General features: G+C 34.5%; 7 protein-coding genes across 9 annotated transcripts; 5 read left to right on the plus strand and 2 right to left on the minus strand.

The window, feature by feature from the left end:
* Positions 1-271: 271 nt before the first annotated feature.
* Positions 272-3,414, plus strand: LOC101217657 (glycine-rich cell wall structural protein 1). The gene is made up of 3 exons (XM_004141466.3): positions 272-483; positions 1,938-2,112; positions 3,014-3,414. Exons 1-3 carry the CDS (start codon positions 321-323, stop codon positions 3,108-3,110), a joined length of 435 nt encoding a protein of 144 aa, XP_004141514.1. The 5' UTR covers positions 272-320; the 3' UTR covers positions 3,111-3,414.
* Positions 3,415-4,596: 1,182 nt separating this feature from the next.
* On the plus strand, positions 4,597-6,591 carry LOC101218137 (chlorophyll a-b binding protein CP26, chloroplastic). Its single transcript, XM_004141468.3, has 6 exons — positions 4,597-4,885; positions 5,161-5,245; positions 5,348-5,398; positions 5,501-5,621; positions 5,899-6,033; positions 6,134-6,591. The coding sequence occupies exons 1-6, from the start codon at positions 4,672-4,674 to the stop codon at positions 6,392-6,394; spliced, it is 867 nt and encodes a 288-aa protein (XP_004141516.1). The 5' UTR covers positions 4,597-4,671; the 3' UTR covers positions 6,395-6,591.
* A 917-nt stretch (positions 6,592-7,508) lies between these two features.
* On the plus strand, positions 7,509-9,314 carry LOC101218376. The gene is made up of 2 exons (XM_004141469.3): positions 7,509-7,853; positions 8,939-9,314. The coding sequence occupies exons 1-2, from the start codon at positions 7,642-7,644 to the stop codon at positions 9,141-9,143; spliced, it is 417 nt and encodes a 138-aa protein (XP_004141517.1). The 5' UTR covers positions 7,509-7,641; the 3' UTR covers positions 9,144-9,314.
* Positions 9,315-9,773: 459 nt separating this feature from the next.
* Positions 9,774-17,918, minus strand: LOC101217900 (CLP protease regulatory subunit CLPX3, mitochondrial). 3 transcript variants are annotated; one of them, XM_011657742.2, is made up of 16 exons: positions 16,989-17,913; positions 16,633-16,790; positions 16,167-16,228; positions 15,956-16,056; positions 15,769-15,848; positions 14,902-14,952; positions 14,074-14,148; positions 13,903-13,980; positions 12,653-12,709; positions 11,564-11,634; positions 11,368-11,467; positions 11,069-11,173; positions 10,841-10,903; positions 10,641-10,763; positions 10,387-10,545; positions 9,774-10,151 (listed from the first exon to the last, which is right to left on the minus strand). In XM_011657742.2, the coding sequence occupies exons 1-16, from the start codon at positions 17,539-17,541 to the stop codon at positions 10,083-10,085; spliced, it is 1,905 nt and encodes a 634-aa protein (XP_011656044.1). In that variant the 5' UTR covers positions 17,542-17,913; the 3' UTR covers positions 9,774-10,082. The 3 variants fall into 3 exon arrangements, with proteins under 3 accessions (XP_011656044.1, XP_004141515.1, XP_011656043.1); XM_004141467.3 differs by having other exon boundaries at positions 15,956-16,053; positions 16,633-17,918; XM_011657741.2 differs by having other exon boundaries at positions 16,633-17,916.
* A 119-nt stretch (positions 17,919-18,037) lies between these two features.
* Positions 18,038-20,608, plus strand: LOC101221062 (pentatricopeptide repeat-containing protein At1g33350). The gene has a single exon (XM_004141561.3). The coding sequence runs from the start codon at positions 18,181-18,183 to the stop codon at positions 19,870-19,872; it is 1,692 nt and encodes a 563-aa protein (XP_004141609.3). The 5' UTR covers positions 18,038-18,180; the 3' UTR covers positions 19,873-20,608.
* A 904-nt stretch (positions 20,609-21,512) lies between these two features.
* Positions 21,513-22,246, plus strand: LOC101218610 (22.0 kDa class IV heat shock protein). The gene has a single exon (XM_004141470.3). The coding sequence runs from the start codon at positions 21,545-21,547 to the stop codon at positions 22,112-22,114; it is 570 nt and encodes a 189-aa protein (XP_004141518.1). The 5' UTR covers positions 21,513-21,544; the 3' UTR covers positions 22,115-22,246.
* Positions 22,247-22,374: 128 nt separating this feature from the next.
* On the minus strand, positions 22,375-26,030 carry LOC101221300 (protein BEARSKIN2). Its single transcript, XM_004141562.3, has 3 exons — positions 25,578-26,030; positions 23,456-23,733; positions 22,375-23,227 (listed from the first exon to the last, which is right to left on the minus strand). The coding sequence occupies exons 1-3, from the start codon at positions 25,759-25,761 to the stop codon at positions 22,595-22,597; spliced, it is 1,095 nt and encodes a 364-aa protein (XP_004141610.1). The 5' UTR covers positions 25,762-26,030; the 3' UTR covers positions 22,375-22,594.
* Between the last annotated feature and the right edge of the window lie 1,422 nt (positions 26,031-27,452).

A 27,452-nucleotide genomic window follows, 5' to 3' on the forward strand; every position in this document is an offset into this window, starting at 1 on the left:
ATTACTTTTTATTTTAAAAGTTTTAATTGTTTTTTAAGAAGAAATTGTAATTTGACCTAAAACCACATTTTATGATTGAGTTATGTAAATTTTTAGAAAATTATTTTTAAAAAATTGAAGTGTTTAGTAACATTTGGAAATGTATTTTTTAAAATGAAATTGAAAAGATAAAATTCTTTAAAAAAAATAAAAATAAAAATAGAAGGTTTTTAAACAAAATTATGTATATAACTATTTTATATTGTTATATTGAATTAATTTGTTTATATCATATTCTTTATTCGTTCGGAGGAGGAGGAAGAGGAACAAAGAAATCAGAAATGCCACGAAATATGAACGGAAACAGAAACCAAGACGGAGAAGATGAGAGGGGATTATTGTGGAATCTTCCCGTTCTTAAATCTTCCAGATTCGGAAATTTAGGCCCCGCCTTCGGTCTCGGCGTTGGTTGTGGCGTCGGCTTTGGCATCGGCCTCGTCGGAGGTCAATTCTTCATCACCTTTTTTCTTTTACTCATAATTAACTTGTTATTTCAAGTTTTTTCGTATGGATTGTTTCACCCTGCAACTTGCTGATTGTTTTATTTGGAGGTTTTCTTGTTCAATTGGAGGGTTATTTAGTCTGAAATGTTTGTTTGGTTTAGGCTGATTATCGTTTTAATTTGTATTTGTGCCGTCTACTGTCTTTGACTGTTGTCCGTGTCTCCTGAATTTGGGTTGAGAGAATATGAGTGTTTGGCTGCTGAAATTCTGTAGCCCTGTGATATTTTCCCCAAGTTTACGGATAATTTGACTTTGTTTTGAAGAAGCTCAAAGATGGAGGAGACGCAATACGAGATCACGACATACGTATTTTTCGAGAATAACGTTATAAAGATGCTATGGGTAACACAAATGTGTTAGAGTTTAGACTTGAGAAAGGGAATGCTATTTTCTAGGATAGTTTGAAAATCATTCAAAGGAATAAAGTGTATCAATAAGAAAAATAACTAATTTTCCTACAAAATAGCTCAATTATGAATCCCCAAATGGCGCCCGGATGTAGTTCATTCAGGTGTTAGTGTATATCTTTAACATATATATTTTTTTAAATTGTATTTCATGCTTCATCTTTATCATTCAACAATTTCAGACATGCCTTTTGATGGATACACCTCGAGAGGAATTCTAATCTGTATTGTAGTTTGTGAAATTTATGGACTAAGTTTCTTCAAGCAGTTTAATCGGATGTTGTGTCATTTATTTGTGTATTTATGTTTGTTTGTATGATTGTGATCAAATATGAAAAGCTTTAATCATTTTCACAAGTTTATCATCCAGCACCTTTTCTCTTCGTCTTTTCATTTTTTTGTACTTGTAAATATATTATTCAGTTTTGTTAACTTTTATGGTGGTTTTTCTTTTAGTCCGGAGGGTGGGTGTTGAATTTTATTTATCACAATTTAGGAGTCTACAAGCGTTACTTGGTTGCATATTTGAAGTTCCATCTATCTGTTTAGAAGGATTTTCAGGTGCCAGAAGCTTGAAATGTATTAGGCTTAAAAAATTGGAGTTCACAAAGCACTCCATTGTTGATGAGGATTAAATTCTCTCAATCCTTTGTGATAGTATGGCTTTTAGTCTATAAGAAACGCCATTGATTTTCTTTTTCATAGTAGACACTAGACATTAACTGGATGAGAAAAAAGGAACAGTAGCAATTGGGATGATAAGGCATTCTTTGTTCTCCCACATGCACACTTAAATAAACACATAGAAGAAGAAGCTATTGTGGATTTTAGGTTTTGGTAGAAGGTAGGGCATGAGTGTCAGCCAATGAATAAATATTTTCATTGTTGAAATTTTATTTTGCACTTTATACTGTGGTGAACTACCCTTGTTTAGTTTAATTGAAACTAATTAAATAGATGAATTTGCTAAAAAATTTCTCCACTCTAGGTGCTGGATTTGGTCCAGGAATTCCTGGCTTACAGCTTGGCTTTGGTCTTGGTGCTGGATGTGGAGTTGGCTTAGGATTTGGCTATGGTGTTGGCAGGGGTATTGCCCAAGATGACAAACGCAGATACTCAAACGTTGGGGATGTATTGCGTGGTCGTCAAAGTATTTTTCCTCAGTAAGTTCTAAAACTAACTGTTTTCAACTTGTGACTACCATGTTCTCTTAGTTATGCATTATTACAAGTCAGGGAAAATTAACTTTTTCGTGGGTTTGGTGACCTGGCTTTTACATAACATGTACTTACTAAGGTGGCAATCCATGATAGATGATTCAAAATAGTTTTAATTGTACTATCAATCTCAAGGTTAGATTCCTTCCCCCCACATGTTGTAATAAGAAAAGTCCCATTCTTTATCTTCTTTCTCTCCTCTCTCTTCCCACTCTCTATCCCATTTCTCTCTTTTTGCTTAGTTTCTCTCTGCATTCTCTCTTCTTCCCAATTAATCTTATCAGTGGCTTGGACTCTATGTTGTGATTCACTTTCCATCTTTTCATTTCAACTCAGTTCATCTTCTTTCAATAACCTAGATCAATTGGGGTCAACTTAGACGTTCATCTTGAAAAATTGCCATTTTGTTTTTAAAATATCTATATCTTTTTAAAAGTTAGGAATATCACTCTTGACCTTTGAGAAATGTTTTTTTTGTCGCTCAAATTACTAACATCCTTCTCTTTCTTGTTCCCATTCGACTTAGGGAGACACTATCTTCTTATCCACCTCAGTTGGCTGGGTGAAATCATTGAAACTAACGGTTGATTGTCCAGATCGTTAAACTAAACTACCCTACGTTTTACCATCTTGGTTACATTTATAGGATGGTCAGAATAATAATTCCTTTTGAAATCATACTCTAATTTGCACAGGATTAAATAGTGCCTTTCTTAACAGTGAAAAGTTAGAAACTGATTGATGACATTTCCACGATTTTCATTTATAATCTGTGCAGCTATTGAACTTCAGTACTCTGACTTCATGAAACATTTCTTGACTTTCATTTTTACTTGTCATCCATCAGTCAGGACGATATCGGCGCGCTTGTTGACGACCTTGTCCTAAATACAAAGAGACTTATCCGAGCTACTTCAAAGGAGATTGACAAGTGGAAAAGATGAAATTTTACTCATTTGTTATTACATTGTACAAGTCTATTACGAACAACAACAATCAAAACTGAAGAACAAAGAAACGTGCTGGCTGACATATGGTATGTTATTACTTCGGCTTTTAGAGGCAGAATTTATGTACAATTGTTTAGAAAGATGTATTTAACCTCTAAATCTCATATGCATTGGGTTTTGAGCAATCTTAAAATGCCAAATGCTTAATGTATTAGTTTAGGTCCCTAGATGGCTGATTTATCATTGTGTGTATGCATTGGTTACGTGCGCCCGTAGTTAAAAGGTGAAATTTTGCTAATTCGGTCATTAGTCGTTCTTATACAAACGTCAAGTTGTGCTTTATCTTGTTAGGTTTAAAAGTTGCAATATGTTAGAAGTATTCCATATAGTTTTTTAAGTTACCTGGTAAATATCAATAGGATTAAATTTCATTTAACCCTCAAAATCTTAGGTTTTTTTTTTTTCTAATATTTTGAAATGTTTATGTTGATATCTAAAGTTTAAAAATAACACTTAAAATTAGGATTTTTTTTATTAATTTTTATAAATATATCAAACCAGTCAAATATTTACCGTTGTGTAACAAAATGAAAAAGCCACGATTGGTCATGTTTTTAAAAATATTTCATCTTTGTCATTTCTTTTCGTCATCCTTCTTTCTCTACTTATACGATTGTTTTTCAAATTGTTATTTAGTTGACAATCATATACCAAATATAAAATATTCATTTTTTAAAATATTTTTTTCAAACGGTTATTATCGTTTAAAAAAAAAAATCATTGACATATTAGATAGCTAAATTTTACTAAATGATTGTGTATCAAGATATGATTCAATTACGTGTACCAAATTCTACTACCAAATCTAAACGAAGATGTTTACGGGCATGCTTGGTGTCAATTAATTATCGACTTTTTTTGTATTTCTTATTGTGGGCTTTTTTCTCTTTATATTTTTTAAAACACACCATTTTTTTTTATATAATTGCTAGCTATAATTTTACTAACAAATATAACTCATCAACTTGTTTAATCAACCAATAATACGTGTCTAGAACAGCAAGTACAGAACTTTGTGAAAAATGACTTTAAAAGAAACTTGCTATATTTATGTTTACACATCAATACACATAACCAAAGCTACACATTAGATTTGTTAAATACTTCAAAATTAGCTATAAAAAAAACAGAAGTCTAAAATAGACCTTTGGAAAAGAAGCAAAGGTATATTTACGATTTACGAATGAATGACCACATAACAAAAATCTTGATGTCCAAATGGCACAATTTTGTTAAGGATAGCTCACGTTATCCAAATCACTCAATCGGAGACACCAACTTAAAGGCCACATCTGCCACCTCACCACTCTCCACCAATCACAACACAGCATTGGATTTCTGAGCTCATGAGACCAATCACAAACCTCTATCCGACGTGGCATGTCCACATCCACCAGCACCAACCATATAGCTTCTTCCTTCTCCTCATCTCTTCTTCACCATTTACACATTCTTCATTCTTCTTTCTTCTTTCCTCCCTTCAATCCCCCCCACCATGGCTTCTTTGGCTGCTTCCACCGCCGCCGCCTCCCTCGGCGTCTCTGAAATGCTAAGAAACCCTCTTAGCTTCTCCTCCAGGTCCGCTCCCTCCCCTTCTACCCCCGCCACCTTCAAAACCGTTGCGCTTTTCGGGAAGAAGCCCGCAGCACCTGCCAAGCCAAAGCCCTCTGCTGCCTCTCCCGTCAACGACGAGCTCGCCAAGTGGTATGGTAAGTCCACTTCCACCCATTTACATCTTTCCACTCCAATAAAAATGGTTCGCTCGAAATTAATTATATACCAAGTTTATCGAGTTTTCTTTTTGTAATATTGAATTATTTTAAGTATTTTGTTTGAATTTAATTACTTCTTTTTCAAGTTCAACATAACTGCCAGAGCAAGAAATGGGATGATTTCTTTTACAACAAGTCTCTAATGGTCATATCTTTTGTTTGTACATGTTTTCTCAACTTGATGTTAACTATGCTCTTCGACACTAATTTAGGGCCGGATAGAAGGATTTTCTTGCCAGATGGTTTGTTGGACCGATCCGAGATCCCCGAGTACTTGAACGGAGAAGTCCCCGGCGAGTACGGTTCAATTTTTTTTTATCCTCCTCATCATTGTAGTTCTATGTTTAGGCTCCAATGGAAATTGAACTCTAACACATTGTTTTATTTGGTTTGTTACAGCTATGGTTATGACCCCTTTGGACTCAGCAAGAAGCCCGAAGACTTCACCAAGTAAGTAAATCTTTATTAATCTACAAAACGAAGAGTAATTTGTTCAATTGTTATATGAAGGCTTAGTGAAAAAATGGTGCTTTTTGTGTTTTTGGCATGCAGATACCAAGCATTTGAATTGATTCATGCAAGATGGGCTATGCTTGGAGCTGCTGGTTTCATCATCCCTGAGGCCTTCAACAAATTCGGCGCTAACTGTGGCCCCGAAGCTGTCTGGTTCAAGGTCGATTTTCATCTCTATTTAGACTCCGATTGATAATGATAGTTGATTCTCATCTCATGAAAACTCGTTTAATAGTTTAGTGTCTTTTCAAACAAACAAATAAATATAGAAATGAGAATCTGTTTGGGATAATAATCTAACTTATTTTTGTTTTTAGAATTCGACTAGAAAAGGGAGATGACGAACAAAATGTATATAAGAAATTAACTTAAACCTAAAGAAAACGAAAAATAGTTATCATACATCTGATTTGGATGTGAACTATTGGCCTATACAGACCGGAGCTCTACTTCTTGATGGAAACACATTGAATTACTTTGGAAACAACATTCCCATCAACCTCATCGTCGCCGTCATTGCTGAGGTTGTTCTTGTTGGTGGCGCTGAATACTACAGAATCATCAACGGCTTGGTACGTCATACATTCTATAATTACTTTACATGATATCAGATCAAGAGATTCTTCTATTCATACTCTTCTAACGATATTTTCTTGGACGTTAATATTGTAGAACTTTGAGGACAAGCTTCACCCAGGAGGGCCATTCGACCCATTGGGGTTAGCAGACGACCCAGACCAGGCAGCAATCTTGAAGGTGAAAGAGATCAAGAATGGAAGATTGGCAATGTTTGCAATGCTAGGGTTTTACTTCCAAGCATATGTGACAGGAGAAGGGCCAGTGGAGAATTTGGCAAAGCATTTGAGTGATCCTTTTGGAAACAATCTGCTCACAGTCATTTCAGGGAATGCTGAAAGAGTTCCAACTCTTTAAATCAATGAATGAATGAATCAATCAATGCATTCATTTTAAAACCCACAACCCAATCACAAGTTTGTGTATTGAAGGATGAAAAATTCTTGAATGCTTTTGTAAATTGGTATTGAGACTATTTTGTAGCCCCTGACTACTCAACTCTTGCATTTAAAAGAGATATGAAAAAAGGAGTTAAGATCAAATTTTTCTATCAATTATTGTGACTTGAGTATAGTATCTATCCACACTGATTACCAGCATAAAGTTTGTGCTCTTGGATTGGATTAACCAGTAATATCTTTACACAAACTTTTGAGTCGATAGCTAATGATTTGTCTAAGTGAACTAAAGTTTCATTCAAATCCAACTTAATCCATAACTTTAGGTTGAGTTAGGTATATCTTGTCTAAAACATATTTCTAAAGTATCATAACAATCAGAGAGTTTTAAATCAACCAAATTCTAAGTTATGGAACTCGAGAATCGATTTGAATATTAATTAGGTTTTCTTGTAATCCAACTTGAAAAACTCGAAATTGTAATTAATCTCACATAAAAACTTAGTGAACGAGCTCCTTTTGAGCTAACCACATACTAAAATAAGAAATAAAAAGGACTAATTTGATCATCACAAACACACATGTTTTCTTTCTTTCACTCCTAATAGTTGTTTTCAAAATTAGGATCTACATTTTCAAGGACTCTTTTTTTGTGTATTAAAACCTTAAACATATAAACTCTCACTCAACTACTAATGTGCAATCTAGTTAAAACATTTTTCTCATTATTCGATCTTTATTTCATTAGTGACTTAAGCATGTGCAAAAATACTAACACTTGCATACTCTTTATTTTCGTCTCGGGTTGTCCTATAGGTTAGCCACTATACTTTAGCAATTTATCTTTATCTCCATATTTAGTCATGTAAACTTATGGTTTGATTGGTAACCTTATAACTTTATGATCGATCTAATAAGTCGACCTTCATATTCATCTAAATAAATATATGGCTTGATGACCACCTTTTTAAATTGCTATCCGTACTTAACTAAATAAGTATTATTTTTTTCACTCAACCCAAAACTATTTAAAAAGAGAGAAAAAATCCCAACTTACAAGATAAGGTACGAGTAGATGAACCAATTCCAAGTGGCAGTCCATTAGAGTTATGAACATGAGGTTGATAATTGATATGGCCGTTGGTTTTCCTCTAGGAGAACCCCAAAAAGTAAGGGAAATCAAAAGGTGGGATCTTGGGAATTGGGATGGCTTCTGCTGTGGACGGCTTCTTATTACTAAATTTAAAGCCACAATCTCTCCTCACCAAACCTACAAACGTTTCTTTGTACTTTGGGAAAAGGGCACCGTCTCTTCAAATTCGAGCAGATTCCATGGCTACTGAGAGGCTGGGGATCAAAGTTGAGAAGAATCCATCTGAATCTAAGCTTACTGAACTCGGCGTTCGTCAATGGCCTAAGTATTTTGATTTCTCTATCTTGTTTCTTGCTTCTTCTTTTTTTCTCTCTATTTAATTGTTGAATGCCTTTGTTTCTGCCCCCAATTTGTTGCTAGTGGTTGATATTAATGGCCCATGTAGTTTTTCTTTTTAATCATTGAGCCTTGGTATGAACGATGTTAGCGATTTTGGAGTTGGGTTTCGATCTGTTTGAAGAGTTAATGAATGTTGATAAATAGATGGATGATGATATGCTGAAGGAGTTGTTGTTTTGATCTATGACCACTTCCAGCTTCTGGGTTGTAAGTTGTGCATATGTTCATTTCTCGTTCGGCTCTTAGATGGGTAGCTACGAACTAAGAACCACTGTGCGTTGGTTTAGTGGTCAAGAAGAGCCATTTTAAATAATGAACAGCATAGAGCTGATGGATTCAAAGCTGGGTTACTAGATACCATTTGGGGTTTGTTTGGTTTAAATTTTGAAGGGTTTAATTTTGAAAATGAGTTATTTTGGAAATAAGGTAAAACGGCTGGAAACTGTTTTTGAAACACTTTCAAAGTTCATTAGTCAATTGGAATAGACCCTTAATGTATGATGAGTTTTCTTGACAACCATTTATAGTAAGGTTGCACAAACTAGCATTGGCAGTCACAAATATCAGAATCAATGGATTTAGAAAAAGGTTCTAACCCCAAGTTTATAGTTTTTGTTTGAGTAGGAATTAGTAAATATGCTAACAAAGTAGGTTTACTTAGTTGTAGGTTATAAGTTGTTGTACACACCACTCTTATAGTTGGTGTCCAAACATGGAGTGGATTATAATAACCAGTCTCTAACTTTAGAAAGAATATATATCAAAGGGTATATTGTTAGAAAATGGATTAATTACCAAATTCATAAGTGATACCTTCTAGACCTGTGATTTTTGTTTGCATATTAAAATATATGAATAGTATTTTAAATTATGTAACAGAAACTTGAAAACCTGAGATGGAGAGGTACTTAGGTTTCTCATAGAAGCATACATGAATGAATATTTGGTTGGTTTTGTTGTGAAATTTTGAGTGAAAATTGAATGTCAAACTGAAACTGGGAAATCCAATAGGTGGGGTTGTGGACCAAGCAAATTCCCATGGACATATTCAGACAAAGAGACATGCTATCTGCTAGAAGGAAAGGTAAAAGTTACTCCTGCTGGATCAAATGAATCTGTTGAGATTGGCGCTGGGGATTTGGTTGTGTTTCCAAAAGGAATGAGCTGCACTTGGGATGTCTCTGTTGCTGTGGATAAGCACTATAAGTTTGAATAGAACTTGTGGTGTGTATGAACTAATGCCTTTTTGAATGTTGATGAACTCTTCTTCCATGACTGCTTTTCTTGTTGAACCAGATTTCTAGGTTCTATTATTGAATTGCTTCTGGAACAAACTGAGCTAATATGATGAATCTAATATCACGTTTGAGATTGCTGGTTGTTGAGATTTTAATGCTCTAATTAGAATCTAAGTTTTCTCTTGAATGTTATGAAACTCTATGATTTGAATCAGTAACGTTTTGCTTATAAACAAGAAGATTCAAATAACACTCAAATCTTAAAAAGTTCCAAAACCAATTCGAAATTAATCATTGTGAAGTGAAAAATTGAATTGCCTTGATCAAATATCTCGAAGAATGGAACATTGCTCCGAAACATCCACAAGCAAGATTGATCATTGCTTTGATTTCTCAAATATCTTGAAGAATGGAACATCATTGCTCCGAAACATTCACGAGCAAGATTGATCATTGCTTTGAATTCTTCTTTCGTCTTAGCTTTCTTCTTTGAAGTTTTTTTTTTTTTTTTTTGATCTTATTATATATTTGAAAACCTAACCTAATTCAACCTATCTTACTTTCAACGTTTAAGTAATGGTGTCGAAGCAAATACATAACATCAAATCTCAAATCTCAATGACTAACTTTGTAATTCAATCAAAAATTAATTAAAAGACATCTCAGCTATTTCTTTTTCATTTTACACATTATTTCGACATTGATGACGTGTTAGCCTAAATGATGAATGCATTTTTTTTTCCTTTGATCTTCCCTAATACAATGACCTTAACCTGAGCTATGTTGGTGTTACAATGAAATAATTACACCATATATTATGAATGTATTTATTTTTTTCCCACAAGAAAAAGAAAAACATAAACCAAAAAAGGGAAAAATGTATTTCATGAGAATCAAAGTGGTTATCTTGACGGTTTCTATATACTCATGGCTCTTGATGACAGTTCTGTCTCGCCTTCTTGCAACTCAACCACCTCCAAATTTTCCTACAAACAAAGGCCAAGTTCCATAAATGTCATTTAAAGCCAAAAATAAGTGCATATACAGCACAAAGATAAAATAAATGAATGTATAGCACAAAAATTGTCTCAATTAAGTTTCATAAGATGCTACAACGAACAAATTTTCAACTATTCTAAACCCCAAGAGGCTATTTGACTTCAGTTTATAGCAAATCATTTGGCCTCTAAAAATGAAATCCATATCTGAAAAGAATGGTACCTGTGATTCTTTCAACTTGGTTTCAGCTAGATAGCGTTCCAATGCTCCATCCCCACGAAGGATTTTCCCTCCGCATCCTCTCGAGTTTAGAGGGCCAACGGACTCTTCATCAACGACAACGGCGTCTACTCTTTCGATTCCAGTCTTAACATCAGGAATCTAAATATTTGAGAATAAAAATAAGTTAATCTCATTAATGAACATTTAAAGATCTCATTGATATATTGAGATGGATACTTTTTTAGTCTCAATACCTCATACATCGCTTCTGTAAGAATGCTTTCCAGTATGGCTCGTAAGCCTCTGGCACCAGTATTCTTGGCAATTGCTTTCTTGGCAATCATTCTTAGTGCTTTTTCTGTGTAATGTAGCTTTACCTAATGGTGGATCGATTATCAGCAGGTTTGTAAAGGGAAAACGTAGAAATCGGTTGCATGCGAAAGTAAATACTCACTTTATTCATGCCAAACAACTTCTTGTACTGCTTACCAAGAGCGTTCTTTGGTTCAGTGAGGACCTGTTAACAACAGCAGGTCAAAAATGCCAAAGAGAATCAACTGAATCCATAACTAAATATTGAAGTTTTTTGATGTAGTAGTTGGAATCACTAATAAAATTCTTCTTTTCAGATGTAATGTTAGTTTAGATGAACAATAAAAATAAATAAACAACGAATCGATACCTGGACAAGCTGGTCCTCAGTTAAGGCTAATAAACTAACAAGAATTGGAAAACGGCCTATAAACTCTGGTATGAGACCATATGCTATAAGATCAGAACTCTCGACCTGGAAAGCACCAAATAGAACGTTTAGATGAACTTCAAAGGGATTCTTTCTGACCATTTCGTTAAAGGGGATACAAATCATCATGCGGAAAATAAGTAATATGCATTGATTATAAATGTAAAACATGGAACAAATAAATCAATGCAAAGTTTTAATGCCAAAGGCCAACAAATCCAAAGGGATTTCGTTCTCACAGATTCCAGTAATGATGATGTAACCGCCGCGCTTGTTGCCCCACCAATTCTCATGTTAGCACGAACAGGTGCTCCGAAACCAATAGAAGAATCTTGTCGTCTGATCAATAACACAAACTATTTTAGTACTGAAAAAGCATCTTGAACACTGAAAAGGGATGAGAATTAGTGGCAAAAAATATTAAAAAAAACCTACCTATCAGAGATTGTCTTTTCTAGATCTACGAATGCTCCACCACATATAAACAAAATATCTTTTGTATCTATCTGCAGATTTTTTTTCAACTCGGTTAATACTTAAGAGATGATATCTCGAAAACAAAAGCCAGCATTGAACCCCAGAAAGGAATTACATGCACCAAAAGTTTAAAAGGTTTAAAGGTGGGCAAAAAGTTCATGAAAATATATCTGGAAAAAAGTAATCCCCATCCGCAAGAAAATATAAATACAGCAGAAAGTGAATGGACCTAGCTGTGCAATCCTAAAAGAACTGTCGTTTATCCTATATGTAAAATTACATGTTGAGGGAAAAATGAAAAAAGCCCCAAACAAAGAAACTATAATTCAACTCTGAATTTCTTTAATGAATGTTTTCGACCAGATTTTTTCTATTTATGATATGGACTTCCAACATTTATCTAAGCTCTTGTCTCAATTACAATAAAGAGCAGTAAATCCAAATGTCAAAAAGAGATAGATTGAAGTCTTGTTTATCATGGTCCCAACATTTTAACCATGGCCAACCAGAAGGCATCTCTTCCAAATACTCTTTTCTGAGGGATTTTCAAACTGACAAACTTACGTTGAGGTTTTGCCTTTTCGATAGCTTACGCATGCCCACTCAGATTTAATGATCGACTTAAACATTCACCTACACTCAAACATACACGGTGCCTGTCTCTTTACCCATCGTTTACTCAGACTTAAATGTATTCCCGCAACTTGCAGGCACATAAAGTCTTGAATGACCCCAACCTTTGCTCCCTACGTAGTGGAAATTTGCTTCTTCAGGTCACTATTTTTCCCTGATTACTCCATTTATGTGTGTATTATGTATGCATTTAATACAAGTACAGCTCTATCTAAGCAAAGACAAATAAATTTCATCAGAAATATCTGTTGAAGGAAAACAATGGTTCCAAAAGAATACACACATGCATGTAATCATTACCAAACTAAACTTTAGCATTTAAAGAGGTTGTCATGAAGAATGTTGCAAGACAACTGAAACACTTGCATATAGGTGAACAAAAGAAATTTGAGAGAGAATTTTTGTATATGTTACCTGAATGTTATCTCCACGAGGATGTTTCCGTGACCCCTTCTCAGGAACATTTACTATCTAGACAATAAGTCATATCCAGAATTTAGGATGGGGAGAATATACGGCTAAAAATAGTACAATAAGATAAATATTCTTTTTCCCATTTTGTAGAAATTAAACTACAATTCATCCGGAGACTGAGAGATAATAGAATCGTGAAGGTCAGAATTAAGAAGAATAATAAGGTAGAAATGACAATCATCTAGATATGAAAAGTTAATGAACCTATAGATATACTGGTTACTCCATAACTCCATTGATTTTTTTTATTTTTGTACTTCTTTAAAAACCAGAAACAGACTTTTCATGAATGAAATGAAAACAGACTAAATGGCTTTATCTTTCTCGTGAATAAGGCACACCTATGACTGGCACATTCCGGAATCAATAATGCACCTCATGAAAAATTTAGTGAAAACCTTCCACAAGTCCTCTTTAATACAATCCCAATTATCTTGTAAAAATGTCATTGCGAAGCCATCCATTCCAATGGATTTATTATTGCAAAGCCAAAGAACACTGGATTTCAGCTTGAGTAAAAAGGGCATCCAAACCTTCATTCTCTCTTTCCTAGATGGGGATCTTCTTGTCTAAACCTTCCACAAATGGTCTAGAGATAAAAATGCATATTGTAATAAACGTGACCTCATTTTTTTTTTAAAAAAATGATGTGTTGTCATATTTGTATCGCCCATGCTTTTTATAGATTATACCTTCTACTACTCACCACATTATGAAAGAAAGAATTTTCATCTCTATGCGGACCTTGTTGTCTCAGACCTTACGTTCTCCCTCCCTAATAAGGCTGTCAAACTCAGTTTTCAAGAAAACTCTCTCCTCTCTCAACTCCTTAGCAAGAATCCTATCCTCCTCCAATCAATCCATGCTTCTAACTTCTTCCACAATCTCAGCCTTCCTTGTTCTTAATCACCAAAAGCAGGCAGATGATGAGAAATAATGTACTACACTCTATGTAAACCACTAAATCTGAACCAACCCACTACAAAATAAGAAATGGCATGTCAATCAACATATTACTACGATAAACATCTCCAGTTACAAAATAAATTAGTTAACTGATGACAATAGTAAAAGCTGTATACAAATAAGATTAAAAGAAAAAAACATCTGAGATGGCATAATGATTTTTCCTGGAACGAGTTAAATTGGGAAAGTAATGCACTGCAAGTGATAAAGTTTAATCAACTCACGGTTCCTTCTAGCATCTTCAATAATGCCTGTTGAACACCCTCACCAGAAACATCTCTGCTAATATTTAGACTCTCAGCCTGAAAAAGAAGAATACCAGTTACAAGGTTTACGTTGATATAGTAGATCTTGATACAGAAAAAAAAAAGGGTTAATTGAAGAGACACAAAAACCTTCTTTGTTATCTTGTCAACTTCATCAATGTAAATCATCCCCTGTTGAGCTGCTTGTACATTGAATTCTGCTGCCTAAATCAATATGAAGTATGCATCAATATTAGCTGCTCATAGATTAGGAGGTCAGATCTGGATAATTTATGTACACAGACAGTGCAACGGGGAGAGAAAATAAATAGTAAAAACCAGGATGTCTTTGACTGGAACTGTCATCAAGCATCCAAACAGTTTAACAAAATTGGTGAGGAAACAACATAGATATACTTCTCTCTACAAGGAAAGGCAAATGATCTTGTAAAAGAAATATAGTGACAGTTCTAACCAGCATTAAATTCAAGAGCCAAGAAACACCTCATCAATCATAAAGCAACATTGACAAAAAATACAACGCAATAACCGGATATAGAGTTGTCATTTGGTTATTAACTTTTTCTCTACAGTAGCATTTTCTCGGTTTGTTGAGCTAAATTATCGGTCACTACTACACCACATCAGCTCTCTGCTAGAAGAATGAGAAGATGAAATGCGGGTTTGGCCAATTTTTCAAATATTCAATTGTTTCATCTTCATAGGAATAGAACAATTTCTTGAGCTCAAAGTTTATCTGAGTTAATAAATACCCTTCTTAGAAACTAGACTCTTAATTCAATACAAAGTGAAAATAAAAAGAGGAAAACAGACACTATAGCAGAAATATGATATGAATAAAACTATTGCACAAGGCAGAGATGAATGACATAAAAATTCAACCACAACTTGATAAAATCAGCAAACTATGAGGGAAATTGCTAAACACGAAGTCAAAGAAATTAACACAAAGCTTACAGCAAGTAGCTTGTACAAAATTGATTCAACGTCTTCTCCAACATAACCAGCCTGCAAAAAGTAAAAGCATCCTCCCTTAATTCAATAACAAACCCTCATTATTATTATTATTATAAACCATTTCGAAAAATTATTATTTTTATGAAACAATTGTTTCTCTTAAGAAAAAAAATGAAAGAATACATGGTCATAAACAAAAGATTGGAGAACATTTCAATCCTGGCTCTCAAGAACCTCTCTAGGGAAACAAAACTTCATACTCTGGAACAAGAAAATCTGGCTAGGATTTTGAGATAAAAGAGGCAAGTTTTGTAACATTTTCAAATCACATCTTCCACCTTCAAATATTGCTTAAATCAGCTCATAATTAAGTAGGATCACAAGAAAGAACTAATATCATAAAGTTAGGATATCTCCATCCGACAAAGAAACTCTGTCCCATTTTTTACCCTTCGGTTGCTATTCTCATATTTTGTTGAGTTTCAACAAAAGACAACTAAATTATCCCAAAATTTGTGCTGCAATTTCAGACAAGAAAAAAAAAACAAAAGAAAGTGAAAAATAAATGTTGTATCTGAAATAAATAAATAAATAACTGCAAAATGTTGCATACTATCCCGGTCCCAAGAAACTAAGAATTTTTATCAATGAGGCAAGGCTCAAGTTCATGACTTCATTAAGAAATTACCAAGTTTGAGAAATCATAAACATAAGTAACTAATAAGGACCGTGGAATTATTCACAAAGAAAGAAGGGCACAGTAAGTTGACTAGAATGTGCCAGAAATTCATAGTAAACATACTAACATCTTTTGATGGTTTCCTACAAATAATTAAGAGAGAGAATGAAAGAAAGAAAGAAATTTACCTGTGTTAAAGTTGTAGCATCAGCAAGGACAAATGGCACATTCACAAATCGAGCCAAGGTCTTTGCAAGGAGTGTCTTACCTATATTACAATTTGCAAATTAAAACAGGTGTTCGAGGATGCATAATACGATGCCAGTGACAATCAGTGTCAATACATTGGAATTTGATAACTATAAGAGGTCATACCAGAGCCTGTTGGGCCCATCAAGAGAACATTGCTCTTTTCCAACTCCACACTATCATCATCATCAACCGTATCTTGGGTACCTGATTCATTTCCTGACCTACTACAGAAATCCACAACAATAGTAATGAACGGAAGTCTCAGGTACTTATGAAATAACAAATTTGATGCAAATGGTGTATCTTAAATGCAAAAGTTACTGGAGAAACCAACCCTTTTTGCAAGGAAGCATGATATATTCGTTTGTAATGGTTATGTACGGCCACAGAAAGTACCTGAGAAAGATAGAGAAAGCCAACTTTGAAATTTTACAATAGTTCACAAAATAATAATGCAATAAATCACCACGTGATGATATAATTTCTCCTTGCCACAACAATCACCTAAATTTCACAAAAATATATCCTTCACCAATACACATCATAGCTTACACTCGTTGACTCCTAGTTATCAACGTGCTAGAGGGTGGTCAAACTTCAAAGACCAAGTGAATGGAGAAATTTAGAAAGAAATTAAAACATGACAAGCTAGACACAATTAAGTGCGTAACGGCTGATTTACTTAAGCAATATCATTAAAGAGCCTCTAAACTAAATGTGCCCATTTTTATGCAGAAACGCCACAATGAAATGCATACTAATGATAATTCAATCAGATCACTGAAAACGGGTATGCAAACCTTCTTGGCTTTTTCTTGGCCAATAACAAATTTGTCCAAGCCCTTGCAAATCTCTTTTGGAGTGGGCAGATCCTTCCCCAAATTCGATCCTCCCCACTCGTTCTTTTTCCCATCACCAGCGCCATTTCCACCAGAACCCGAAGTGCTTCCATTAGGACCTGTAGCACGAACGAAGTTCACACCAGGAGCAAATGGCGGACCTGGAGGAGAATGCACCGCCAACCCATTAACGGGAGGCGGTCCAGGAGGCCAATTCTCAGGCGGTTCTCCACCAAAAGATCTCGCAGTTTCGAAAAACGAAACTCTCAGCCTATTATTCACATAATTTTCATCTGAAAAACCAGCGATGGCATTACCTTTACCATCTTTGGTAGTGATCCTTCTCTCTGAAGAATTCTTTGGTTTGGAATTCAGATTGCCGATCTCGATGAAACTACCTTGTAGAGGAGCGATCTTGTAAGGACGGAAATAGTAAGCGGTTTTGCAATTGGGGCACAAATTAACAGCCTCGTAAGCTTCTCTTCCTCCTCCAGCCTTGGGAGGAGCATCACCAGAAGAGGAAGAAGGAAGATTGAGGGTTGGGAAATGGCGGTTAGAGAAGAGAATATCCATATGCTTAGAACAACGTGGGCAATTAGCCTCGGCCCGAATCTTACGGATTGGTGTACCTGTAATGTTGGACTGTGAATGGAAATCATCAGAACCGGACCCGCCGTTGTCCCATTTATACCGTTCCTGAACGCCGATAAACGATTCCCGCCGGCGATGACCGGAAACATGAAGATAATTGAGATGGGTCGAAATGGGGGAAATCTGGGTCAAACGGAAATTATGATTTGAGAAACAGAGTAGCTTCATTGCTTTCAACTTCTTCCATTTGAAGATCGCACTTCCACTACTACCAGACATGTGTAAATTTGTAAAGAATTCAAAAAAGCTACAGAATTTAGACAGTTCGTGAAGAACCCAGATGAAATCCAATCCAATACAAGCTCTAAATCTAGAGAAAGAGGTATAGAGAGACAAAAAGAGGGGAAAAAGTGCGTTTGAAATGAAAGAAAGAGTACAAATTTCGCTGTGGAATTGTTAATTTATTGAGTAAGAAAGAGAGAGAGAAAGGTATTGAATATTTTATGATTGTGAGGATGAGAAGGAATGTGGGATTTGGGAAAGAAAACAGGGAGAGGAGTGAGTGAAGGAGGAAGATAAAATTGGGAGAATTTCAAGGACAAACCCTCATCTTATTCAACTCATCATCCACGCTCAAATTTTCAGTTCTTCAAATGGATGAGATTGTGGATTTTCTCTAATTTATATCTGAGTTTATTTCTCCTCTTAATCCAATTAATCCCAAATATTTGAGAAACATATTATATTATGTTCAAGGGGATGATGAAAGAAAAAACAAAGTACCAAAAAACTCAAAGCACCTTCTCTCTTCTTACACTTCACCTTATTCTTTTCTCCCGAGTGTACCAACGGTTCCACCAGACCGAACCGTTTCGGTTTGCTTACACTATTGATTAAATTCAAAACAAACCGACCGATATGGGTTCGGTTCTTCTATTTGACCGATTCATAACTTCAAAACGTCTCCGGGTTTGGTTGAGTTTAAGAATTATTTCGAAGGCAATTGGAAGAAGCATGTCGTCGGTTTCAATACATCCCCATTTGAATCAATTGTTTGTAGCAGCGCTTGAAAAATGCAGTAATCTCAATCATCTCAAGCAACTTCAAGGATTTCTTATTTCACACGGTCATTCACAAACGCAGTTCTTCGCCTTCAAGCTTGTTCGCTTTTGCAACCTTACTCTTGCTGACTTATGTTATGCTCGCTACATTTTTGATAATCTAACTTCCCCAAATGTTTTTCTCTATACTGCAATGATCACAGCTTATGCCTCATATCCCGATCCTAAAGCCGCGTTTCTTTTGTACCGTAATATGGTCCGCCGTGGAGCCATTCGACCGAACAATTTTATCTACCCCCATGTCCTTAGATCTTGCCCTGATGTTTTGGGGTCCAATGCCACGAAAATGGTTCATACCCAGGTTCTGAAATCTGGATTTGGTGGATACCCAGTTGTTCAAACGGCCATTGTTGATTCCTATTCGCGGTTCTCTTCGGATATTGGGAGTGCAAGACAGATGTTCGATGAAATGCTAGAGAGAACTGTAGTGTCTTGGACGGCCATGATTTCAGGGTATGCGAGGCTTGGGAACTTTGATAGTGCAATTGAGTTGTTTGAAAGTATGCCGGAGAGGGATGTCCCTGCTTGGAATGCTCTTATTGCTGGTTGTGCTCAAAATGGATTCTTCTGTGAAGCGATTTGGTTGTTCAAAAGAATGGTTTTATTGGCACTAGAGGGTAATAATAATGATCGTGAAAATAAGCCGAATAAGACCACACTTGGATCTGCACTATCAGCTTGTGGACATACTGGGATGCTTCATCTTGGTAAGTGGATTCATGGTTATGTTTTCAAAACTTATCCTGGTCAGGATTCGTTTATCTCAAATGCTTTGCTAGATATGTATGGAAAATGTGGCAATTTAAAAGTTGCGAGGAGAGTTTTTGACATGATTACTTTAAAAAACTTGACATCATGGAATTCCTTGATAAATTGTCTTGCACTCCATGGCCATAGTGGAAGTGCAATTGATTTGTTTGCAGAGTTGATTCATTGTGGGGATGGTGTAAAACCAAATGAGGTTACCTTTGTGGGTGTGTTGAATGCTTGTACTCACGGAGGATTAGTTGAAAAAGGTTACTCATACTTTGAAATGATGAGGCGGGATTACGATATCGAGCCTCAGATTGAACACTTTGGGTGCTTGATAGACCTTCTGGGCCGTGCAGGGCGGTTTGAGGAAGCAATGGAAGTTGTGCGCGGCATGAATATTGAACCAGATGAGGTTGTATGGGGTTCTTTACTAAATGCATGCAAAATCCATGGTCGTTCAGATTTAGCTGAATACTCGGTGAAAAAGTTGATCGAGATGGATCCAAAAAATGGCGGTTATAGAATTATGCTAGCTAATATATATGCCGAGTTTGGAAAGTGGGATGAGGTTCGGAAGGTTCGTAGGCTTTTGAAGGAGAAAAATGCTTATAAAACACCAGGTTGCAGTTGGATTGAGGTAGATAATCAGGTTTATCAGTTCTATTCTTTTGACATGTCACATCCCAGTGTAGAAGAAATATACAAAACTTTAGAAAGTATGATCAGCTTTATGTAAAAAGAAAATGAAGATTTGCTTCAAATTGAAGCATTTTCGACATTCCATGCTATTGCTGATCGGCTGATCGCCATTTATCAGATGAGAAAGTCGAACCACGAGAGGATCATGAAGCTCTACCAACCTTCTCTCTCCTTCCAGTTGCACAGTCTTCTTTGAGGTCTATAAAAAAAAAAAGCTCCATGAGAGAAGAATTATCTATTCTAAGCTTGAATTGGAGTATTGTTTTCTAAGTACATGACAATTGACAACATGAGCAAAACAGAAGAACAGCAATTGGAGGCAATTAAGTGATAGTTTAGACTTCAGAGATTTTTGCAAGCAACTTTGAACAAATTGTGTCTTCAATTTATATGCTTGTGTTGACCCTGAAACAACATGAAGGTAGTAGTATGATTCAATTGCTGATGATGATAAATAAAATGGCCAACCGGGAAAGGTTTCTGGAGTTCTGTGAACAAATTAATGACTCTAAGTCCTAAGGTATGTGACTGCTTTAGTTATGTCTACCACCAAGTTGTTCATGGACAACGAACATCTATCAATTCCTAAGTTTGAAGAATTGATATCTCAACGGTGAAATTTTCCATTTGGGAGATTGCTTTTTGTAGATGTTTTTGATAAGTTACAAAGAATAAGGCCCAGAATTTTTTGACTCCATTATATTTCTTTGATGTCCTTTGGAGGGGAAACCCACAATTTTTTTTTATGGGAAAAGGGAGAGATTTTGTATTTATTTTATGGAAAATGTTTTTTCTTATTTCAGCAAATTCATCAAAAAAAATTTGGTTGACTTTTGTACATCACAATTAAGAAAAAATACTTAAGATCCATAAATTATTTTAAAAATTAATAAAATAAATGGACTAATACAAAAAAATGAAATATGTAAATCAAATGATAAAATAACAAACTTAAAACAAGAAAGAACAATTAAAAAAAAAACCATGAGAAGACTTTGAAATAAATTTATATATATAAATCATTTGAAGAAAATGTAACTAAACATATTGATTTTATTTTTAGATTAAAAATGGCATTTTAGAAAACACTTTCTTTGTAAGTTAATCTGAAAAGTCCCTAAACCTATAATAAAATTCATAGTTTTGAGCTTTTCTTGTCCTAACTAATATTGATATTCAAACAATAATAAGATGAAACTTTCTCAACACATCTTAAATTATGAACAAAATAGTTCGATAGGATGCAAAAGATAGGTGAAGTGAAAAAAAATATTTCTTTTAAGTGCCTCTCAACTCCTAAGTGACACCTATTTTTAGCATTCAACAAATTCATCCATTCATAATTTGCCATTCGAAACAGTTTGTCTTTTCTTACAAAAAAAGAAAAAAAGAGGATCAATTTCTTTCATATGAAGTGGTGGAAAGAATGCAAAATGATGATATCATAGTATTAAATTTAACGTGTCGATGTTTCCATGTTGATATGTAACTAATCTAAATAACAAACATATTTGCTTATTTGATATTTGAAGATAATGATATGGTTTTTTAGCATCAGAAATGTCGAGAAGCAACCGGAGAACTCAGTCTCTCTGTTCCACTTTCCAACTAAATCCCGAATCTTCCATCTTCTTCTTCCTTAGAATTCCCTAGAAACTACCACAAAAGAGCCTATAAATCCCATTACCAATCGCAAATACCGCAAAAAAATGGCAGAATCAAAGGCAATACAACTCATCTTCTCCACAATCTTCATCTTTGCTTTTCTACTTACCTCATCCCATCCTTCCCTTCTTCCATTCATCGACCCTTTTGGGATTCTGGAACAAACCCCATTTGGATTACTCGAAAACGAAAACAAAGATGTTCTGCAACAACAACCACTCCCGCCGGCTAGAGTTGACTGGAAAGAGACCGCGGAGAGTCACGAGATCATGGTGGATGTGCCGGGAATGAACAAGGAGGAGCTGAAGATTGAATTAGACGAAGAAAACAGGGTTCTGAAAGTGATAGGAGAGAGGAAAAGAGAAGAGGAGAAACAGAGTGATCATTGGCATAGATTGGAACGAAGCTATGGAAAATTCTGGAGGCAATTGCGGTTGCCCGTTAATGCGGATTTGGAGTCCGTTAAAGCAAAGCTTGAGAATGGGGTTCTTAAGATCAGTTTGTTGAAGCTTTCGCAGGAGAAGATTAAGGGTCCGAGAGTGGTGGGGATTTTGGATGAACAACCGCCGGCGGGAGAGATGAACAAATCCGGTGCGGCCAAGCAGGAGTTGTGAGAGATCAATTTTCTTGTCGTTATGTGTTGTGATGGTTAATGTTATCTTAATGCAGTTTTATATGTGAATTAATAATGTAGTTTATGTTTATGTTGACGGACTAAGAATTGAATAACACTACTTTTTGTGAAAGGAAAAACAAGAGTATCTTTGGCAATGATGAACTCAAAAGATATTGGGTTTGAGAATTGTTTAACAAAATTAGAAGTCATAAATATATAGAAATGAGAAAGAATTCATAGTGTCACAAGATGACTCTATTTCTCTGCAAGAAAATATTATTTAGATGAATGTTGAATTGAACCAACAATAATGTGTCACAAACCAATGAAGCAAAATGAAATTGCAAAACAAATAAATGCATCCTTAGCTACATCCACATGCAATGTCACACATCCAGAATCCAGCCTCCAATTCTTATCAGCCATCTTCTGTTCATATTTTAAAATTAACACCAAGCATTATTATTCCTTTCTTCAATTATTTAGCATACCCCCAAAAGTCCATTATCTCCCCCCTCAACGAAAGCTGATTGATTTGGCTAACCGACGACGACCCATGTTCATCGTCGAACCTCACGTCCTTACTCGAATTTTCATTCCCAAGATGAGATGTAACCAGTCGATCCAGCATGGCCCAGGGCTCAGTTATACCATCAGTCGGTTGGCTGGTTTCAGGGTTATTAGACATGAGTTGTTTCGCCATGAGGGGGGTGTCGGGTGGCAAGGACGAGAGGGCTGGGTAGTCGTAGGCGGAAGACGAGGTGGGGAGGCCGGGCTTGATGGTGGAAAGGTTAGGGTGAAAGAGATGGTGGTGGGGGAAATGTGAAGGTTGAGGTGGGGTTGGGATGTAGTGGAGGGCTAGGTCGGATTTGTTGAGCTCAAATGTAGGATGAGATGCGTAGTTTTGTTGGGGTTGGCGGAGTTGGTATTGAGATTCTCTATGCAGGAATGTGTGTGGTGTGGCGATTGAGGCTGAGGAATGAGCGTTATTATTGTTAAGATGTTGATCGGAGTTCGCGCTTGATGTACCGCCTCCTCCTCCCATTCCTTCATTTGTCACTTTGAATAGATTCTTCTTCTTGAAAACTCGACAAACAACCCACCCATCCTCCTGTAACAAATGTAAGAATAAGTTAGTATAACAGTCGTCAATAAGTGAATATTAATATTAAGCTAAGAAACAACAAATGTTCAACAAGCACTTATTTAGCTTTTGACTGAATTTTCAACTACTTCAAAAACATAAAGCTATCAAAGAAAGTTCCATTTAATTATTATTTGAAAAGAGAGATGAGACAGCAAAAATAACTGAAAGAAATGGTGACGACGGGGTGCTCACAGAATTATTGGAAAGAGGGTCATCGGCATCCTCAAGGCGATATTCATGCATTATCCAATCAGTTTTCTGGCCGTGAGGAGCTCTCCCACGGTAGAACACCAATGTCTTACGCATTCCGATCTTCTTGTATGAGTTTCTAATGCATTTGTCACGTCCGGTGGCTTTCCAGAACCCTGCGTTGGTGGCTCTGTTGGTTCTTGACCCCGTTGGGTACTTCCTATCCTTGTGGCTGAAAAAGTACCACTCGTTTTGTGGTGTCGACCCTATTCTGCATTTCTCTGTTTTTATTCATTCAAAGAGTTTAATTAATCATAAGTTAATCACATGATATATATATATACAACCAGATGGATTCAAGAAATGGTTCTGGCTATGTCACGTGGTAAGTTATGATTAGACAATTTATTGAAATGCATAACAAGAATTACTAATGAATTGATAATACTTCTATTTTTTAAACCATACAAAAAATAATAATAATAAATAAAACAATTTAGTTTTATACTTTCCATTTTCTACTAAGATAATATAAAAATAATTTAATCAAATTTCATATTTATTTTAATGTATCAATTTTTAAAGTCCGAGTAACAAAGGTTACATCATAGATAGGTGCAAGGCAACGTGCACCTTCTTAGAGAAATAATTTTTATGTAGAGTATTAGCAGTAGTTTGCATAAAATTTGTCATGTGTGTGGTAGGTTTAATTTTTACTGTATAGAAAAACAAAGTACTACCTGAAATTAATTACCCTTATAAATAAATTGAGTTTTGACTTATGGATTAAAAGATCAAATTAATCTATCAATAATTATAGAGATTAAATTAATAATTTTTACTCTTTAACCTAAATCCAAACCTAATAATATGAAATTATAATAGGAGTAAATGTTTAATTAAGCAATCATCTCAAAAGATGTTTTTGTTAGCTTCTAAACACATGATTCATCTAATTAATAATATAATCATATTTTAGAATAAAAGATTAGGGAGTTGAAATTTTACACACAAGAGATATGCATGAGAATTAAATTAAATTAAATTTTATATAATTCCATTCTCAACTCAACAAATTAAAGAACACATTGGAATTCACAACTTCTCTTTGACCACTGAATCAATTCAAATAATTTCAACTTAAAACTATTGTTAATTTAAAATATATATTCTTAATCATATCTAAATTAAACTTTAGCTAAATGTGAATCATCAATTCTCGAATTTCATGGAGAGTTCTTTTTCTTTTGTTTTTTTAGGAAAAAGTCAAGAACTAGTAATATGAAAAATAATAATAATAATAATGCATGGATAATTGGGAAAGATTTATTTTGAGATTGCACAAATTACAAGAAATTAAAAGTATTAGGATATAACCAAATATAAACTATTCATATTAATTCTCAAGTAGTCAAAAAAAATTATGAAACTCTCATGAGCAGCAGAAGCAGCAGTTTCTTTACGTTACTGCTGAGAATTAATTTCATCATAAATTTACTACAAAAAGAAGAAAAATTAAATATTAGTTAATTAAGAAAAGAAGAAGAAGAAGAGTTTCCACTTCACCACCAAAATCATTTTATTTTATTTATTTAACAATTTTCTCTTCTAAAACTTAACCCTTTTCATACATGTAAATAATTATAATTTTTATAGGAAATGACAATTTTATTATTATTTAGTAGTAAAATTTTAATGAAGAGAGTCAACTATGTTAGCAAATTAAAAGTTTATGTTAGAATTTAGTTCATATATATAATTTGATAAAACCCTATTCTTAAGAATCTTTATGATAAGGATTGAAACTATAGAAAGCATTTCTGTGGTATTATTTAAACATATGAACTAAATTATATGAACTAATTCTAATTTTTTTCAACTTATATTCACCAAATATTTGATTAAACAATTAAATTACAATTGTAGTAGTATGGATTTGAGAAGTTAAATTATAGTTTGATGAAACAATTTTGATGAATAATCACAATTATAGAGAATGAATTTATATGGTTTTACCAATGTATAAGAACTAACTTTTTTTCCATCATAAGAACGAAATTTACCCTAATTTAACTTGATTTGTAGTAAGAGTATGAGAATTTTCAAAAGGAGTAGGGGAGCTTACCTTGCAAGTCCCAAGGTTCGATCTTGTTCAAATCGACCTCTCGAACGACTTCCATGTCGAATTTTTGAAACGATACCTTCTTCTTCAAGTAGTAATGAAGGAGCTCTTCATCGGTCGGATGGAACCGAAAACCAGGAGGAACGCCGCCACCGCCACCGCCACTACCACCACCTGAGGAGCCCATTTACATACCCTAATGATAACACCCAACTATATTATATATCCTCTGTAAGAAAACAAATAATTGGACTGATCAAAGTCGAATTATATTGATCCACACCAAAGCTGGAAAGATATTAGGGTAATGAAGAAAAATGAAGCCTAAGTTTTGTAGACGAAGGGGGTATAAATATGAAATGAGAGTCAAAAGGAGAAAAGGAGAGAGTTTATAATTGAAAAGGGGAAGCGTTGACGGCGGAGACTACGGCGGTGGAGATGGTTAAAGCTATCGTAAAAGAGAAGGAATAGGGAAAATGAGGGGATGGTTTTTCCTCAAATTGCTAGCTGTAGTTTACTACACAAATGGACTCTCTGCTTTAGGAGCGTGTGCTTCCAATACAATCAAAACACAAAGCAGTTTTTATGAAATCGATTAATCGAAGAAGACTCTATTTGGTAACTATATACTTCTTCGGACTGTGTGCATGGAAGTACTCCTGATAAATAAAAGAGTTGAATTTTGGAGCATAAATATTGATACAATACTTGAATTTCAATGTGTTCCTACATAATCTACATGATGATGATTCAACGTCGATATAAACGCGTTACTTATCTAATCTATTCGGATTTTTAACATTAAACTTATTTTCTCTCACATTTTTACAATATTTTCATGTTTTTTCTTTTAAGGTTCCAAATTTTGATTTTTAAAAATGTCGTTAAAAAGTAATAGATTAAATTTAACTTTAAGAATTTAGAGAACGAAGAAACAACGTTATAAAGTTCGAGAACCTAGAAATAAATTCTTTTAGTAATAAATTTAATTTTTATCGTCTTTTTAGGCTAGTACTATCAAAATGTTACAAATGTATTTTTAGTTGGTGATTAATTAAAAAAACACCTATTATTAAATTTACCTCATTTAACCATGTTTAAAAGCGATTTTGAGGTTGACCATAGTACAAACATACACATATATATATTTGGATTTTGGATTTTGGAGTTTCTTTTTGAAACAATGGTGTATTTTCCTTGAAAAGAGAGCTGATTGGTAAATTTGATAAAACAAGTAGGAGAATTATAACAATGAAACTTTTGGTTAAAGCATATAGTAATTAAATTGAAGAAGAGGTTTAAAAATTATTAATTAAAAATCATGACTTTAACCTTAAATTTACAATTGGACTACTTTTAATTTTGTTGGGGGACATAAATTCTTACGTAATCTGTAACACAAGAAAACTGATCATGGAGAAGAGTATATGAAGCAAAGAAATCATTAGTAAATTTAATCTCACCAACAATTATATCCTAATTAACATATTAATTCCCTCACTAAATATCAATAATCCATCTACAATTTAGGGTTGTAAAAAAATCGAACACAACCAATGGCACAGTCCGAACATAAATTTGATCGGTTGAGTCAGTTTGATTTGATTTTTATTATTACTTGAAAAGAAACTCGACCGATCTGACCTGTTTACATCCCTAATTTATTCAAATTAAGTGAGAAACCACCTTTAGTAAAATTTTGTTGATGATCATAAATTATTTTGAATCTCAAAACTGATTTTTGCCGAATAACATTATATATATGATTTCTACAATAACTTCATTCTCACATTAGTATTTATAAAGAAAAGGTACATTTGAATTTTCCTATAAAACAAAATTATATTATCAAATTAAAACTTTTTTTTAGCAAAAACT

This window comes from Cucumis sativus, chromosome 5 (assembly GCF_000004075.3).
Source record: "Cucumis sativus cultivar 9930 chromosome 5, Cucumber_9930_V3, whole genome shotgun sequence".
Classification (NCBI taxonomy): Eukaryota; Viridiplantae; Streptophyta; class Magnoliopsida; order Cucurbitales; family Cucurbitaceae; genus Cucumis; species Cucumis sativus.